The sequence below is a fragment of the Nannobrachium achirus genome, assembly GCF_963921795.1.
Source record: "Nannobrachium achirus genome assembly, chromosome: 7".
In the NCBI taxonomy this organism is placed as follows: Eukaryota; Metazoa; Chordata; class Actinopteri; order Myctophiformes; family Myctophidae; genus Nannobrachium; species Nannobrachium achirus.
Window position 1 is genome coordinate 9126630 of NC_137816.1, and position 18412 is coordinate 9145041.

General features: G+C 42.5%; 1 protein-coding gene across 1 annotated transcript; it reads left to right on the forward strand.

The window, feature by feature from the left end:
• Nucleotides 1-11548: 11548 nt before the first annotated feature.
• Nucleotides 11549-16454, forward strand: LOC308288288 (retinaldehyde dehydrogenase 3-like; the record flags this gene model as incomplete). The annotated part of the gene is made up of 8 exons (XM_080729688.1): nucleotides 11549-11659; nucleotides 11916-12029; nucleotides 12794-12896; nucleotides 14259-14443; nucleotides 14776-14940; nucleotides 15447-15604; nucleotides 16190-16264; nucleotides 16385-16454. 8 exons carry the CDS (start codon nucleotides 11549-11551, stop codon nucleotides 16452-16454), a joined length of 981 nt encoding a protein of 326 aa, XP_080585814.1.
• Nucleotides 16455-18412: the final 1958 nt, after the last annotated feature.

The following is an 18412-nucleotide window of genomic DNA, read 5'->3' on the forward strand; positions in this document are numbered from 1 at the left end:
CTGACAAGCACTTGGAATCGTAGGAGTCGAGTTGAGGCATTACATTTTTGTTTGACTCGGTTCCACAGATTAATATTGTGAAAATAGAAAATAGACAATTCTTGTAGTCTATATGTTTGTTGATTGCTTTTTCATGCAGTAATGTAATGGTCAGGTTGAGAACCACTGCTGTGTTCAACCGTTATGATGGGTTGTGATTCTCTGCTCACCAGTTGCTGGGGGAAAAAAGAAGAAAGTCCAACTTTCTTACAGGTTGTAAGAGATAAATGTGTTAGAAAATGAGGCTACAAATATGTCTAAAAAAACATTTTATTTTTTCTTTGCATTTGTTTAGGTAAGAGATTGATTGTATCTGTTTGTGAAGTCAAACATTTCAGTTGCATTACAGCACAATGGTCAGTAGCCAGTTGTATGATGATATGACAATATGATTATAGTATTTTTCAAATGACATAAAAGGGATCAAATCTGATGTGCAGATGTAGCAGGTATCTGCTGAGGAGTGGGCCCAGACCGGCTACACAGAGAAGCAAGACAATACATTTCTGTTCATCTTTTGTAAATGTTCAGTCATTGACAAATGCAGAATAGTAGGCTACTTTTGATCAGTTTTTGTTGTTGTTGAATTCTTATGAGTATTGTTTGATTCTAACATGATATTGATGAATTGATCTAATATGAATGTTCTCTCTTTTGAGGAGCATTTATCCTCTCCTTTCAAATGTCGGAAGGAACTCTGTTTCCCATTCCAAAATGAGGTAATATTTACCTAACATGACAGCTCATTTCACCATCTTTTATAGTGTCTATTTGACCACGAATGTGTCATTTTACCAGCCCATGAGACGAGAGTACCACAAGACGCTCACAAGGCACAGGCCAATGGTTTGAAAATTCTATTAAGTTGACTGTAAGGATGTCTATTTTCTTTCATTCTTACTATTAGACTGGGTGTTTTTTATATCCTATAGGCTTCTATTATTACCCACATGAAAACCGGCTATCTTCATATGTCTAGTCATCAACATTTTATATTTAAAATAGAAATTCTAAATAAAAGGGAAAAAAACAATTTTGTGTTTCAGTCATTTTATCTGTTGTTTTTGTTGCTAATAATTGGACACTTCAACCTATAAAACCTCACGTAGGCATAATGGAGACAACTATACAAGCATCTCACATGCACGCGCGCACGCGCACACACACACACACACACACACACACACACACACACACACACACACACACACACAGAATGGATAAAACTATTAAAATGATTGTGACGCTACATTAACTACTTTTGCTGGGACCCCCCGGACCCCACTTTGAGAACCAATGGCATTGGGAAGCAAGGCTTCCTGAGCCAAGTGGCCTATAGGTCAGGAGCCCATCTCCTGTTTTCTTAGTATGAGGCAGCATGATGTACAAGTACACCCCCCTGGACATCCCATAGTCATAGACATAGAAAGGTAGACGCCTCCACTGGCTCTGAGGCGTTGGTAAAAAATTGGCCTCTCTTTCCGAGAGGCACTCGCTTTGGCAATGTAAACATTTGTCTTATCATGCCAATAAAGCTCCTTTGGATTGAATTTAAGTCCCGGAAGACTCACTGATTTGCCAGTAGTCAGTAGTCGAGAGGCAGCTGACTGAGTGGCAGCGTGCGTGTCGTACTTCCGCCTATCCTTTTACCAATGAACTGCAGCGGTGGAAGAGGTATCTAGCTTTTTAGATCTATGGGACATCCAACCCTTGATGCCGAGTGCCAAGCAGGGAGGCATTAGGGTACCATTATTTATTCACCTTATTCCTGGCCCTCTCTAGGGAGGCTGCCATTGCCTTTTACAGAGGGCGCTAGAGAGTCTTTCTCTGTGGGCTGCTTCAAAAACATATCCTTTATATATATATATATATATATATATATATATATATATATATATATATATATATATATATATATATATTGTGGCGTCAAGACCCAAAACCAATACACAACACAGTTTCAAGTGCAAGCCAACAGGTGCATTTATTAACAAAAGTGAGTTTACATGGGCAGGAGTTTCAATGGAGCAGCAGGTAAGCACATTTCTTTGATAATGTTATTCAACTTTCTTCAAAGGATCAAATAATAATAGTCTTTTCTTCTTCTTTCTTCTTCTCCTCCTCTGGCTTCTCTTCCATCCTCCTCATTTAGCCCATGGGGAAACATTAGTTAGCACGCTCCATATCTTGCCTAGGGGGAAGAGGACAACGCAGTGTCACTGTCAAGTTCAACACATAAAACATTGGGAAGGGAATGAGTGGTGATATCGCTTTATGCGAGCATAATGTATGCACACCACGCCCACCCCACACGCATTTCCAAAACATGCCCCGCCCCCAATTTGCATATGTCGTCTAAGCTCCTCCCCTTCATTTACATACGGTCGTCTGCATTTTTTACGCGCTGGGAAACCTACCTTAACGCCCTCATTAGCATAATGTATGCGAGCATAATGTATGCGCACCACGCCCACACGCATTTCCAAACCATGCCCCGCCCCCAATTTGCATACGTCGACTAAGCTCCTCCCCTTCATTTACATACGGTCGTCTGCATTTTTTACGCGCTGGGAAACCTACCTTAACGCCCTCATTAGCATAATGTATGCGAGCATAATGTATGCGCACCACGCCCACACGCATTTCCAAACCATGCCCCGCCCCAAATTTGCATACGTCGACTAAGCTCCTCCCCTTCATTTACATACGGTGGTCTGCATTTTTTACGCGCTGGGAAAGGCCACTTAACAGCCTCATTAGCATAATGTATGCGCACCACGCCCACACGCATTTCCAAACCATGCCCCGCCCCCAATTTGCATATGTTGACTAAGCCCCTCCCCTTCATTTACATACGGTCGTCTGCATTTTTTACGCGCTGGGAAACCTACCTTAACGCCCGCATTAGCATAATGTATGCGAGCATAATGTATGCGCACCACGCCCACACGCATTTCCAAACCATGCCCCGCCCCAAATTTGCATACGTCGACTAAGCTCCTCCCCTTCATTTACATACGGTCGTCTGCATTTTTTACGCGCTGGGAAACCTACCTTAACGCCCTCATTAGCATAATGTATGCAAGCATAATGTATGCGCACCACGCCCACACGCATTTCCGAGACATGCCCCGCCCACAATTTGCATATGTCGTCTAAGCTCCTCCCCTTCATTTACATACGGTCGTCTGCATTTTTTACGCGCTGGGAAAGGCCACTTAACAGCCTCATTAGCATAATGTATGCGCACCACGCCCACACGCATTTCCAAACCATGCCCCGCCCCCAATTTGCATATGTCGACTAAGCCCCTCCCCTTCATTTACATACGGTCGTCTGCATTTTTTACGCGCTGGGAAACCTACCTTAACGCCCTCATTAGCATAATGTATGCAAGCATAATGTATGCGCACCACGCCCACACGCATTTCCGAGACATGCCCCGCCCCCAATTTGCATATGTCGTCTAAGCTCCTCCCCTTCATTTACATACGGTCGTCTGCATTTTTTACGCGCTGGGAAAGGCCACTTAACAGCCTCATTAGCATAATGTATGCGCACCACGCCCACACGCATTTCCAAACCATGCCCCGCCCCCAATTTGCATATGTTGACTAAGCCCCTCCCCTTCATTTACATACGGTCGTCTGCTTTTTTTACGCGCTGGGAAACCTACCTTAACGCCCTCATTAGCATAATGTATGCAAGCATAATGTATGCGCACCACGCCCACACGCATTTCCGAGACATGCCCCGCCCACAATTTGCATATGTCGTCTAAGCTCCTCCCCTTCATTTACATACGGTCGTCTGCATTTTTTACGCGCTGGGAAAGGCCACTTAACAGCCTCATTAGCATAATGTATGCGCACCACGCCCACACGCATTTCCAAACCATGCCCCGCCCCCAATTTGCATATGTCGACTAAGCCCCTCCCCTTCATTTACATACGGTCGTCTGCATTTTTTACGCGCTGGGAAACCTACCTTAACGCCCTCATTAGCATAATGTATGCAAGCATAATGTATGCGCACCACGCCCACACGCATTTCCGAGACATGCCCCGCCCCCAATTTGCATATGTCGCCTAAGCTCCTCCCCTTCATTTACATACGGTCGTCTGCATTTTTTACGCGCTGGGAAAGGCCACTTAACAGCCTCATTAGCATAATGTATGCGCACCACGCCCACACGCATTTCCAAACCATGCCCCGCCCCCAATTTGCATATGTTGACTAAGCCCCTCCCCTTCATTTACATACGGTCGTCTGCTTTTTTTACGCGCTGGGAAACCTACCTTAACGCCCTCATTAGCATAATGTATGCAAGCATAATGTATGCGCACCACGCCCACACGCATTTCCAAACCACGCCCCGCCCCCAATTTGCATATGTCGACTAAGCTCCTCCCCTTCATTTACATACGGCCGACTGCATTTTTTACGCGCTGGGAAACGCCACTTAACAGCCTCATTAGCATAATTTATGCGGACCACACCCACACGCATTTCCAAACCACGCCACGCCCCCAATTTTTTTAAGTCGACTAAGCTCCTCCCCTTCATTTACATACGGTCGTCTGCTTTTTTTACGCGCTGGGAAACCTACCTTAACACCCTCATTAGCATAATGTATGCGAGCATGATGTATGCGCACCACGCCCACACGCATTTCCAAACCACGCCCCGCCCCCAATTTGCATAATTGGGCTAATTAGCTCCACCCCCTGCAACAAGACGCGCGCGTCCAATGCATGTTGTGCTGTCCCATTTACATAATGTATGCAGACCACGCCCAACCTCATTTGCATAATTAATGCAGACCACGCCCCCCAATTTGAATAATTAGGCTAATTGGCTCCGCCCCCTGCATTCGCGTTTAATTAGCGACAAGACGCGTGCGTCTAATTTACATAATTAATGCAGACCACGCCCCAACCTCATTTGCATAATTAATGCAGACCACGCCCCCCAATTTGAATAATTAGGCTAATTAGCTCCGCCCCCTGCATTCGCGTGTAATTTGCAACAAGACACGTGCGTCTAATTTACATAATTAATAAAGACCACGCCCCAGCCTCATTTGCATAATTAATGCAGACCACGCCCCCCAATTTTAATAATTAGGCTAATTAGCTCCACCCCCTGCAACAAGACGCGTGCGTCGAATGCATGTTGTGCAGTCTAATTTACATAATTAATGCAGACCACGCCCCAACCTCATTTGCATAATTAATGCAGACCACGCCCCCCAATTTGAATAATTAGGCTAATTAGCTCCGCCCCCTGCATTCACGTTTAATTAGCAACAAGACACGTACGTCTAATTAACATAATGAATGCAGACCACGCCCCCAACCTCATTTGCATAATTAATGCAGACCACGCCCCAACCTCATTTGCATAATGAATGCAGACCACGCCCCCAACCTCATTTGCATAATTAATGCAGACAATTCATTAATTGAATGTCCACCGCATCTATAGCGGATACCCAAGCTCGAAAACGCTAAAGGAAGGAAATGAATGAATGAATAAATAAATAAATAAATAAATAAATAAATAAATAGATGGATGGATGGATGGATGGATGGATGGATGGATGGATGGATGGATGGATGGATGGATGGATGGATGGATGGATGGATGGATGGATGGATGAAGGAAGGAAGGAAGGAAGGAAGGAAGGAAGGAAGGAAGGAAGGAAGGAAGGAAGGAAGGAAGGAAGGAAGGAAGGAAGAAAGAAAGAAAGAAAGAAAGAAAGAAAGAAAGAAAGAAAGAAAGAAAGAAAGAAAGAAAGAAAGAAAGAAAGAAAGAATGAATTTGCCTAAATTTACGGGGTTCTTAACGAGGAGGCAATGAATTAATTAATTAAAGAATCAGTGGCCAATGTGTCCTTTCGGCCTGGTGCAGACAGGGAAATAATTAATTAAATGAATTAATGAATGAATGAATGAATGAATGAATGAATGGTCAGTCTCAACAGGGGCCTTATATAATAATAATTAATGAAATAAGTAAAGCTCCTTTTAGTTGACCTTGTACCAGTGAGCCCAGCCAATGCAGGGGGCGGGGCCATAATTAATTAATTAAAAAATCAGTAGCCTACGCAGTTGGGGGAAAGTTAGTTGTACCAGTGAGCCCAGCCAATGCAGGGGGCGGGGCCATAATTAATTAATTAATTAATTAATTAAAGAATCCGTACGCAGTCGGGGGAAAGTTGGTTGTACCAGTGAGCCCAGCCAATGCCGGGGCCAATGTGTCCTTTCGGCCTGGTGCAGACAGGGAATTAATTAATTAAATGAATTAATTAAATAAATAATGTTAAATGTTGCAATTCCAAACATTCAAACATAACCCGCTTTACTGCAGTCTATATTAGTAGCCTAGTATAGTAGTATTAAAATGTATTCATCATCTGATCCACAAGCCCACATGCAGCCTTGTAGATCGGCTGTTTTTATTGTTTTATTTTTTAAATTGTTTCCCCCTGACTTAGTCTTTTCTAGGATCACCTTTTAGTTGAGCTTGTACCAGTGAACTGTACTGTCAATGACACTGTACATACCTATGACAGTCCTATATCAATAATTAGTTCATTCGTGAATGACTTCCCTGTGGAAATATCATGTGTATTACGTATCTATCTATCTTCCTAAGTCACATGCATTCACATTGCACTGATGTGAATGCACTACACCTCCAAGATTCCCATGTACCTGACAAACTACTTCTTAAAGGTCAAGGATGTTCACAATCACAACACCAGAGGCAGCTCCACTAATCATCATCAACGTAGATTTAACACTAAACAAGGCTCTAACTCGTTCTCCTGCTACCATCAACATGTGGAACGCCCTTCCACAAGCCCTAAAGGAGAGCAAATCCCTAGCCTCCTTCAAAATTGGTATGAAAAGTCACCTTCAGACAGCTGCTACCCGTGACTTGTAAATAGACTAAGCCCCCATGCTCCCCCCCCCCCCCCCCCCCCTTTTCTCTTTTTGGTTTTTGATGTTATGCTTTTGAAACTGATATTATCCTAGATAAAGTACTATGTTCTATCCGTCTAAGCCTGATCGGCTTTCTAGGATCTCCTTTTAGTTGACCTTGTACCAGTGAACTGTACTGTACTGTCTTCAATCAATCACTCGATAAAGGGATCAATACTGCATTAGATAAATAACCCACATTTACCCAAAACAGCTGATCCACAAGCCCACATGCAGCCTTGTAGATCGGCTGTTTTTATTGTTTTATTTTTTAAATTGTTTCCCCCTGACTTAGTCTTTTCTAGGATCACCTTTTAGTTGACCTTGTACCAGTGAACTGTACTGTCAATGACACACTGTACCTATGACAGTCCTATATCAATAATTTGTTCATTCATGAATGACTTCCCTGTGGAAATAAGCCAAAAACATTACTGGGATCTCCTTTTAGTTGAGCTTGTACCAGTGAACTGTACTATTTTAATTCATTGGATTTATCTATCTGTATTTCTCTCTACACATGCATTCACATTGCATTGAACGCATGCATCAGCCCAGCAGCGCAGCTGTTGTTTTTCTTTTTTTCCCCCTCTTTCCACCTCCAGGCAGACACGGCGGTCTAACCAAAGTCTACCCCCGGAGTCAGCGTGCCCAGGCTGGGCGGCGGAGCCGCCCAGCCCCCCCAAAACCCTGGAAGTGCGGTAGACTGCAACCCTCTAGAACCAGTCAGTAGCCCTACGTCAATAAGCGGCGCTGTGGCCAAGGAGATTCCCCCCCGAGTGAGCCCCACCTGACCAGGAAGCGAGAGCTAGGCAAAACCACGCCCCGGACTCATTTTACCTAAACCTATCCTTAACCCTAACCCTAACCCCAACCCCAACCCTAACCTTAACCCTAACCTTAACCTCAGTAAAACTAAGTAAAACTAACTGGTGAGTAGCTAACCTGCCAACGCTGCTGAAAACGAGCGCTCCTTGCCTTAGCTCTCCTAGAATTTAGAAACTCGCCTCCCTCTCTGTCCAATCCAAGGAGAGTCAGGAAGTGCTCGTGCGTTGTTGGACTTGCGTGTCTCTGTGACGTGTGCTGCTGTCTGTCAAGGTACAAAAGTCTGTCTATCGTTTGTTAAACAGCTCTACATTGTGACAGTAATCATTGCTATACAGTGTGTGTTCAGTAACAGTGTTAATAGCTCTATATTGTGACAGTAATCATTGCTATACAGTGTGTGTTCAGTAACAGTGTTAATAGCTCTATATTGTGACAGTAATCATTGCTATACAGTGTGTGTTCAGTAACAGTGTTAATAGCATATTGTGACAGTAATCATTGCTATACAGTGTGTGTTCAGTAACAGTGTTAATAGCATATTGTGACAGTAATCATTGCTATAGTGTGTGTTCAGTAACAGTGTTAATAGCATATTGTGACAGTAATCATTGCTATACAGTGTTTGTTTATAGTACTTTTATTTCAATTGCATTGAATTAAAATCCGGGGTTCGTACATTCAATATTGGGGGTCCTTGACATTGGGGGTCCTTGACATGAAAGTCATGAACTATGTTTTTTAATTTATTTGGGGCTTTTGTGTGCAGTATTTGCGTGCAAGGGGGGGGGGGGAGAGAGATCTGTTTTTTTTAATAGCCAAAAGCAAGCAATATGTCATAAAATGTTGCCATAACCAGCCTTACTGGGGAGGGGACACCCTGGTTTGCCCCCAAGGACGGCAAGCCTGACACCTAGTGGCTGGACATGGTCATTGACTGTAGACAGGTGTTTAAGTTGTAATCAGCTACAGACAGGTGTTGCTAATTAGCTGCAGAGGCTTTCTCCATTCAGTAGAACGTTTGCCACTGAGAGGAGAGGATCTGTGTGTCTCTGTTTACTCCATCATTTCCCTATATGTGTGCTTTTACACTGTCTATCCTTCTATTGTGAAGAGGTTTATTTCTTTGCTTATGTTGTTTACCATATTTGGACAGTTTTGGAGTTTATCTTTGCTACATTTAAGAGTTTGGTGGATGTTTGGAGATACTGTGAAGACTATTGTTTAACTGATTACATCATGCTAGTGTATATCATGCTAATGCTGATGTTATTTATTTATGCGAGCTACTGTATATGTATGTTAGCTAATGTTAACATTATTATTTATTGTTACTTTATTTTCAGACCACACCCTTTATCACACACCCTTTGAAATACCCATGTGAATTATTATAATAAACATTCAGAAAGAAGTCCCTTCTCCAGACCCGGCCTGATTCTCTGATGGGAATCCAGTCCATATTGTCCGCCCTCACCAGTATCCCTGTTTTTGAGGAATTGGAGGTGTCCCCCTTAGTTACAGCAAGCGACCCATATATGTGTGTGTGTGTGTGTGTGTGTGTGTGTGTGTGTGTGTGTGTGTGTGTGTGTGTGTGTGTGTGTGTCTGTGTCACATTCCAATAATAGTCTGTGACTGTCCCTTGTCACCACAAGGCGGCAGCAAAACCTATGTTTGTGTGTGTGTGTGTGTGTGTGTGTGTGTGTGTGTGTGTGTGTGTGTGTGTGTGTGTGTGTGTGTGTGTGTGTGTGTGTGTGTGTGTGTGTGTGTGTGTGTGTGTGTGTGTGTGTGTGTGACCAACTGAAGACCACGCTGAAGAGAGGCCGGATCAACCCCTCTTCACTGGAGCAACCTCTGGCGCTCTCACTCTGCACACTGCACAGGGAGTGGAGCACATAGAAAGCCAGCGCACACAACACCGTGCAGCAAAGCGTGCAAAGAGGCATGCCCGCAAAGCCACCCCTGCTCCCGTCAGTACCGTTTTTGTATGCCCGGTCTGCAACCGCAGCTGTGGATCCAGGATCGGATAGAAGATGGTCATCATTCATCGGACACGATGGACAACCATAAGCAGTAAGCAAGTGTGTGTGTGTGTGTGTGTGTGTGTGTGTGTGTGTGTGTGTGTGTGTGTGTGTGTGTGTGTGTGTGTGTTTTGTCTGTTCTTACAGAAGAGGGAACATGTACTCTTGTCATGCTGTCCAAGAATAGAAGAACATTTTTAATGGCATAAAGAAACAGACCATTGCATAATGTTCAGTACTGTACATCATTTATAACCATTGAAAATAGAATCCAATTCAATGGTACAGTATGTGATATAATCTGTGACTTGTCCTGCCAAAATGAGAGGCCTGTGTGTGCAAATAACATAACGCTTCACTATGGTATAAGACTGCTTTGGCATGCATGCAATGTTTAACACAATTAATAGCTGTTATTTTTTTTGTCACCATATCTGGCTATTCATTGTAATTTTTATTCTTAAAATAAATGGCTCAATCATTTTCTCAAGTAACATCATAGGCTTTCTGGGAAGCATATCCAGGCTTAATTGGAACCATTGTACACTTAGTTTCAAGAGAAGCCTTTAACATAAATTAGCAAGGCAGCTGAACTTAATTCAAAAGCCCAGGCTCAATGTGGAAGCGAAATGAAAACCCTCGTGAATGTACCAGAAACCTAAGCTAAATCTTTGCCCTCCCTAACAAGACCTACTCTCTCCTAATCCCTCAAAAGTGTACTCTTACACGAACACATCGCTAGAATGCTTTGTTAGTTGGATATACTTTCACACATTGGAATATATGTTTTTCCTTTCTTTTTTCTTTTGATAATAACTTCATCAGATTTAGGGTGGGGCAGTGTTCAGTCTGGTGTTGTATCACATTGCACTTTGTCACAGACGACCCAGACACGAGAGAGTATAATTCCTACATCTTGACAGAATACGGCCATTCAGCTTTATCTATTGTGCATGAGCCTATATCTTCTAATGCAAAGGAACAAAACGGCTGTTGTTTGACATGGGAGATTATATCATAAAAGTGAAATTTATACTGAAGGACGTTGTGTAATTACTAAAAGTACTACTGGCAGACACACAGCAATGAGTCATTGTCAAAGGAAAACAGGAAACCTTTCTCTCTGCTCGTCGTGCTCGACATCCCAAACTCCCTTAATGGTGATGACTGTATCCAAAGTGCTATAAAAGTTAACAATGCCTAAACAGTAAACATTCACCGTTCACGTATATTGCTGTCTAATCTGTGTTTGAGTGTCGGATATTGTGTTCATTTGTTTCCAACTTGGAAAATAAATTAGCTCTTTTTGTAACGGGTGTTCACCTTGAATCATCGCTTGTTGCGATGATTGAGTCTGTTCAGCATCTTACTGTACAATACATTAGAAACCGCTGTGAAACAATCTGCCTGGATCGTCGTCAAAATACCAGAAGAGGAGTTAGAATGCTCTCTATTTGCTAAATGGCGGTGTGAATTTAACCCTGATAATGTAACGATGGACACGGTCCTTGCCGGTACATTTTCAGTTAGAGCAGAGGAGTTTACTGTGATAATTGCACAGTATTGATTAAGCTGATGCGTAGAGTTGAAGGTGTACAGTTGAAGGTTTTACTAACTTTGTGTGTATCGATGCACTGTATTTGCTCTCTAAACCAGTGGAACTTTCCCCTACTGATGTTCACGTGGAAGATAGCGCCCGCCCTGAGCTGTGGAAACACTGTGGTCATCAAGCCAGCAGAGCAGACGCCTCTCACGGCCTTACACGTTGGTGCTCTCATCAAAGAGGTCAGACGTTAAGCCCTGTGTGCAGATGCTATGCGCAGAGAGAGTATGAATGATCCAAGCCGGAGGCTGAGGGACGTTAGGTTATAAACTATTATGGGTTTCACTGACAGCCCATTAGTTCAAAAGAATCTGGGCTTATGCCCAGGTCTTATGTGATTAGACTGCTTCCCTTTTATCATGTTTTCATAATGATTATTCAGAGCAAGGAGCCACTCTGGTCCTAATCACTAACATGCCTTCTGGGTCGCCATGTCAGGCTGGATTCCCCCCCGGAGTGGTGAATATTGTGCCCGGGTTCGGCCCCTCAGCCGGAGCAGCCATTGCCAGCCATATGGGCATCGACAAAGTGGCTTTCACCGGCTCCACAGAGGTATGGATAGCAATGTACTATACTGGCACCACAGTGTCAAATCGTTGTAAAACCAAAACCGTTCGCTTAGTATTTATCATTTTAAATAAACTAGTGAAAATAGCCGATCTACAAGCACACACCGTTGTGTGCTTGTGGATCGGCTATTTTCACTAGTTTTGTGCGACAGTTTTGTATGGTGATGCAGGGCTTTACTTGGTACAAATTTGAAACTTGCCCAACAGTGACAATAGGCCTATGTCTACAATTGAATGTAAAGTGGATATTCATATCTGAATAGGGTTTTGCCAAAGTGTTGCCAATGTGGCAACACTTTGGCAAGATAAGCTATTTCACATTAATTAAATGTGATTTAAAAGTGTGAAATACAACTTTATATAGAAAAGCACATAAATAAATTAGTTTATTAATTCTATTATACCGGTAATAGGGGCCTATATACTACTAAATCAGCTTTAAGAACATTTCATTAATTTACAGTCATTGACAACATTATTTTATTAAACCTATTATTATTATTATTATTATGTTCTCATAAACATAACATTATACCTGTGGTATTATGATCACTGCACTGCAGTGATACAGTAATATCATATGAGCAGACACATGTTTTCAATAAGTCTCTCATCCCTGCAACTGATACTGATCTTCTCCGTCTTTTTTTATTAGGGACATGCAAATGAGTATCACATATGACACGTTGATTCATGACTTCCGGCTTGTACTGTATATGTTGTGTCCTTCTGTCTGCTTGTGCTCAGGTCGGCCAGCTGATCAAAGAGACGGCAGCCAAAAGTAATCTGAAAAGAGTGACTCTGGAGCTGGGAGGGAAGAACCCATGCATTGTCTTTGCTGACTCAGACTGTAAGTGATGTGGTTTTGGTCTCTGTCTCTCTAACAGCAACAATGGAGACATCCAACAAAGGAGATATGAGTGTGCGCGTGCGTGTGTGTGTGTGGCGCGTGCGACTGCGTATGTGTTGGAGAGAGAGAGGAGAATAGCATGCATTTACAGTTTACTACAGAAAGTGTACTGTATGTAGATAGATTAAAGACTACCGGTAGTTGTATATTATGTTTGCCATTGTGAGTCATCAGTAATAGTAGGCCTATACTGTAACTTAATAATATGTAGTTTTAGGTTTTTCCACACATTTTGTTCAAGAGGGACGAACAGAAATAAAAACTTAAATTAAAAAAATCCCTTTCAACTAATTTGCAGCATAGCTTCAGACTGTGGAACGTGTACACACACACACACACACACACACACACACACACACACACACACACACACACACACACACACACACACACACACACACACACACACACACACACACACAGTAAAGAAAGTGAAGAAAACATTTCCTCTTTGTTGGAGGTAATAAACACATAAAACAGTTAAAAAGACATAAAACCATACATAACACATGAAGCAAAGTAATCAGCTATTCTGCTGTGCAATAAACTAATTATAGCTAGGCTTTATAAAAACCCAAGATTGTCAGCTGTCACCTGTTTGACCTCCACCTTGCTGCATTTCATTGGGTGATAGCTGTGGTAATGGAGGAGTGCTTGTGGTGATTAGTGTGGCCTGGTGGGGAGGCAGAAGGTCCCAGGTTTGATTCCTGGTGATGTATCGACTATCGAGGTATCACTGAGCATGCCCCACCCCCACCACTCAATAATTATTGTATATTTTATTTACCCATTTAGGCCTAGAATTATTGAATGCTTTAACCAGTGAAAAATAGCAGACATACAAGCTCACAGCGCGGCACCGAGCGCGAGCTTGTAGATCTGCTATTTTTAAGTCGTAAAAATTTGTATTTTCAAAGCGAACGTTTGTAATTCAAATTTTGCTTCTGGGTGGTCCCTGGAGCTAGATATTTTGAGATGGGGGTCCGTGGCCAAATAACATGAAAAGGTTTGAGAACCACTGACATAGTAGTCTCTAAAGAACAGACTAACTGAGCTCCGTTTATGTGAAAATTACCTTTTCTTTGATGATGGCTGGCCAGATTGCTGACATAGAAACATAGGTTTTTCAAAAAATCTTAGAAGGATTCAAAAGACACTTATAGAATCGGGTCAAAATTCTAATTTTCATGATTTTTCAAAAATAGCAGATCTACAAGCTCGCAGTGCCGCACTTTTGCCTAACTTCCATTTATGACCAATCTCCTCATGATACATACGTTTATTTCTGTTGTGTGGCTGCAGTGCAGTTGGCTGTTGAGGAGACCCAGAAAGGGTCCTTCTACAACCAGGGTCAATGCTGCACCGCTGCCTCCCGCGTGTTTGTGGAAGAGAGCATCTATGAGGAGTTTGTACGTCGCAGCGTAGAGAGCGCCAAGAGTATCGTCATAGGAGATCCACTGGACCCAAGGACCACACACGGACCTCAGGTACGTCTCTAAACTAAGATAGCACTGGGAGAGAGACATTCAGCTTTGATTCTAATAATAAATTATATTAATTTAATAAATTATAAATGGCATCATCTATGGTTTGGAGCAGTGTTGTATACCAAATTATATATCCATTGCTCCAGTGTTTTGTTTTTAATCTTCTGTTAATTCGGCCCTTGGGGAAAACTAATTGGGGAACCCTGCTCTATAGCAATGATTACTCTGGGAATATTAACACAAATCACTTACACCCCTGATAACCTTTGAAGTCCTTCTTCCCACCCTTGCCCATTGAAAGTGTTCAGTGTGTCTTTGTGTGATGCTTCCAGATTGACCGGCAGCAGTTTGATAAAATCATGGAGCTGATTGAGAGTGGGAAGAAGGAGGGAGCCAGGCTGGAGTGTGGAGGGGTAGCCCTGGATGAAACTGGCCTGTTCCTCCAGCCTACTGTCTTCACTGGGGTCAAAGACCACATGCGCATTGCCAGGGAGGAGGTGCAGATATATATACAACACCCAGCTTCATTCATAAAATTCAACTTGTCACTCAGGAGTAGTATAGTGGTTATGGTGCACAAGACTGACACCTTGTGGATGTCTGGTTGAATTACACGTTGTATGTGTTTGCCCCTATGGTTTGCCCAAATATGTTTTATTTTCCAAATACAATATTGATAAATACATAAATCTCACACACACACACACACACACACACACACACACACACACACACACAGACACACACACACACACACACACACACACACACACACACACACACACACACACACACACACTGTTAATTCAATTTCAAATACAAATTATGATGATGATGACGTCACAGAATAGGGACATATGACGTTAGTTAGTATTTTGATATAATGGAAAAACACTTGGAACAACGCATGAACATACACACCAAGTCACGGTATTGGAGCGGCTATAGCACCGCTCAAAAATCTAATTTGTCCCTTCTGTATGACTTTCTTATACATTTGTAGATCTTTGGGCCGGTGCAGTGTATATTTAGCTTTAAAAGCCAGCAGGAGGTGATAGACAGGGCCAACAGCACTGAGTATGGACTTGTGGCAGCAGTGTTCACTAGAAGTATGGACCGGGCTCTCTCTGTGTCTGCTGCCCTGGACACAGGCACTGTCTGGTAAGACACTCCTACTCACCGTCCATCCTCTCCATTACTATAGTTGTGTGCCGGTCGATTGACAACGCATCTCAGTGCAATGTGAGCTTATAAATGAGCTATAAACCAGTCATTACAAGGTTATTATCTTGGTTCATTCACTGAAACTCTTTCCAGACTCCACTGCTACGCCCCAAACAGCCCCATGATCCACAGCATAGTGCTTAGACTTGTAGTTATGAAAACAGACCACAAGGTGGCACTAGTGGAGCTTACCAGACAAAGCTTCTCTGTTGGAGCTGGAAAAGTGGTTGAGATGAAGAATCTGTGTCAGAGTGACCAACACATGCATGTGGTGTGCTTACTGCTTAGCAAACCCTACTATATTTTAACCAACATGGTTTTCTATAATCACCAATGTTTAATCACCAACTCTTAGATTGTGACCACAGTACAGTTTGTGCCTGCGGATCATTGGTCTCTGCAAAAGTGAACTCATTCTCTCTCTCTCTCTCTCTCTCTCTCTCTCTCTCTCTCTCTCTCTGTCTGTCTGTCTGTCTGTCTGTCTGTGTCTTTTTTATTTTCTCTTCCTCTCTGTCTTTCCAGGGTAAACTGTTACAATGCCCTCCACGCACAGGCCCCGTTCGGAGGTTACAAAATGTCCGGTAATGGACGAGAACTGTAAGATAATTCACCACCTCTCCTTATCCACACACTGTTCATCATTATTTGAATTCTAAGGCAATCTGCTCCTCTCTCATTTTCACTCCTCAAAATGTTTACGCCTTTGTTTTTCCTCAGTGGTGAATACGCCCTGGCAGAATACACTGAGGTGAAAGCAGTGACCATTAAACTGAGTGAGACCCTGTGAGACCACCCACCCCCCCTCACATCATGGACCACATCGCAGTACCCCCCTCCTTCACCCCGTCTGACTGCTGCCAGTCTGTGGGAAACTTTATTCCAGTGGTTCTCAACCTTTTTTGGAGCTGTGTGAAGCACAGGCTCCCTATACGTGGCCGTGTGGGTCTGTCTGTGTGTGTGTGTGTATGTAGCCTGAACTTCCTAAACTTCGGCACGCCACTAGTCCCACAGTTTTGCCACCACACACTCGCGCCATATGTCAAATCGACCGGCTTACTCGGGAATCGTGGGCTATTACTTTTCTAAGAGAAAGGTTCTATAGTTTAATTGATATTAATTTATTAGTGAATTAATTTTCCCCATTGACTTATAATGGGAATTGCAAAAACTCACATTCAATTATTTGTCTCTCGCAAACCATAGGGGCTAGAGTTTCAAGACTTGGAGAGGAGGTTCATAATGATTTCAAGGATTAAATAAAAAATAATTGTGTCATTTGGCCGCATGGTGGCGCCATAACACCCCACTTTACGTTTTGGCCTGTAACTCTTGAACCGTAGGTCGGAAAATTAAAAATATTTTTTCCCTGGATTCCTTGGGTCATGATGCATCTCCCCATATAGGCCACGCCCATTTGCGCCATGATAGATTTTCCGCCATCTTGAATTTTCTCCAAAACACACTTTTTGCTCCTTTTCCTACATATTTTCTTCAAATGTCACACAAATCGGTACACATGATCCACACACACACACACACACACACACACACACACACACACACACACACACACACACACACACACACACACACACACACACACACACACACACACACACACAGCTCCACTTCACACGGGTGTGATTTTAGGCTGTGACCCCCAAAAGTAATCATATTTGAACTGAGGACCACCACCCCACCCTGACAAGCACTTGGAATCGTAGGAGTCGAGTTGAGGCATTACATTTTGTTTGACTCGGTTCCACAGATTAATATTGTGAAAATAGAAAATAGACAATTCTTGTAGTCTATATGTTTGTTGATTGCTTTTTCATGCAGTAATGTAATGGTCAGGTTGAGAACCACTGCTGTGTTCAACCGTTATGATGGGTTGTGATTCTCTTCTCACCAGTTGCTGGGGGGAAAAAGAAGAAAGTCCAACTTTCTTACAGGTTGTAAGAGATAAATGTGTTAGAAAATGAGGCTACAAATATGTCTAAAAAAAACGTTTTATTTTTTCTTTGCATTTGTTTAGGTAAGAGATTGATTGTATCTGTTTGTGAAGTCAAACATTTCAGTTGCATTACAGCACAATGGTCAGTAGCCAGTTGTATGATGATATGACAATATGATTATAGTATTTTTCAAATGACATACAAGGGATAAAATCTGATGTGCAGATGTAGCAGGTATCTGCTGAGGAGTGGGCCCAGACCGGCTACACAGTGAAGCAAGACAATACATTTCGGTTCATCTTTTGTAAATGTTCAGTCATTGACAAATGCAGAATAGTACTTTTGATCAGTTTTTGTTGTTGTTGAATTCTTATGAGTATTGTTTGATTCTAACATGATATTGATGAATTGATCTAATATGAATGTTCTCTCTTTTGAGGAGCATTTATCCTCTCCTTTCAAATGTCGGAAGGAACTCTGTTTCCCATTCCAAAATGAGGTAATATTTACCTAACATGACAGCTCATTTCACCATCTTTTATAGTGTCTATTTGACCACGAATGTGTCATTTTACCAGCCCATGAGACGAGAGTACCACAAGACGCTCACAAGGCACAGGCCAATGGTTTGAAAATTCTATTAAGTTGACTGTAAGGATGTCTATTTTCTTTCATTCTTACTATTAGACTGGGTGTTTTTTATATCCTATAGGCTTCTATTATTACCCACATGAAAACCGGCTATCTTCATATGTCTAGTCATCAACATTTTATATTTAAAATAGAAATT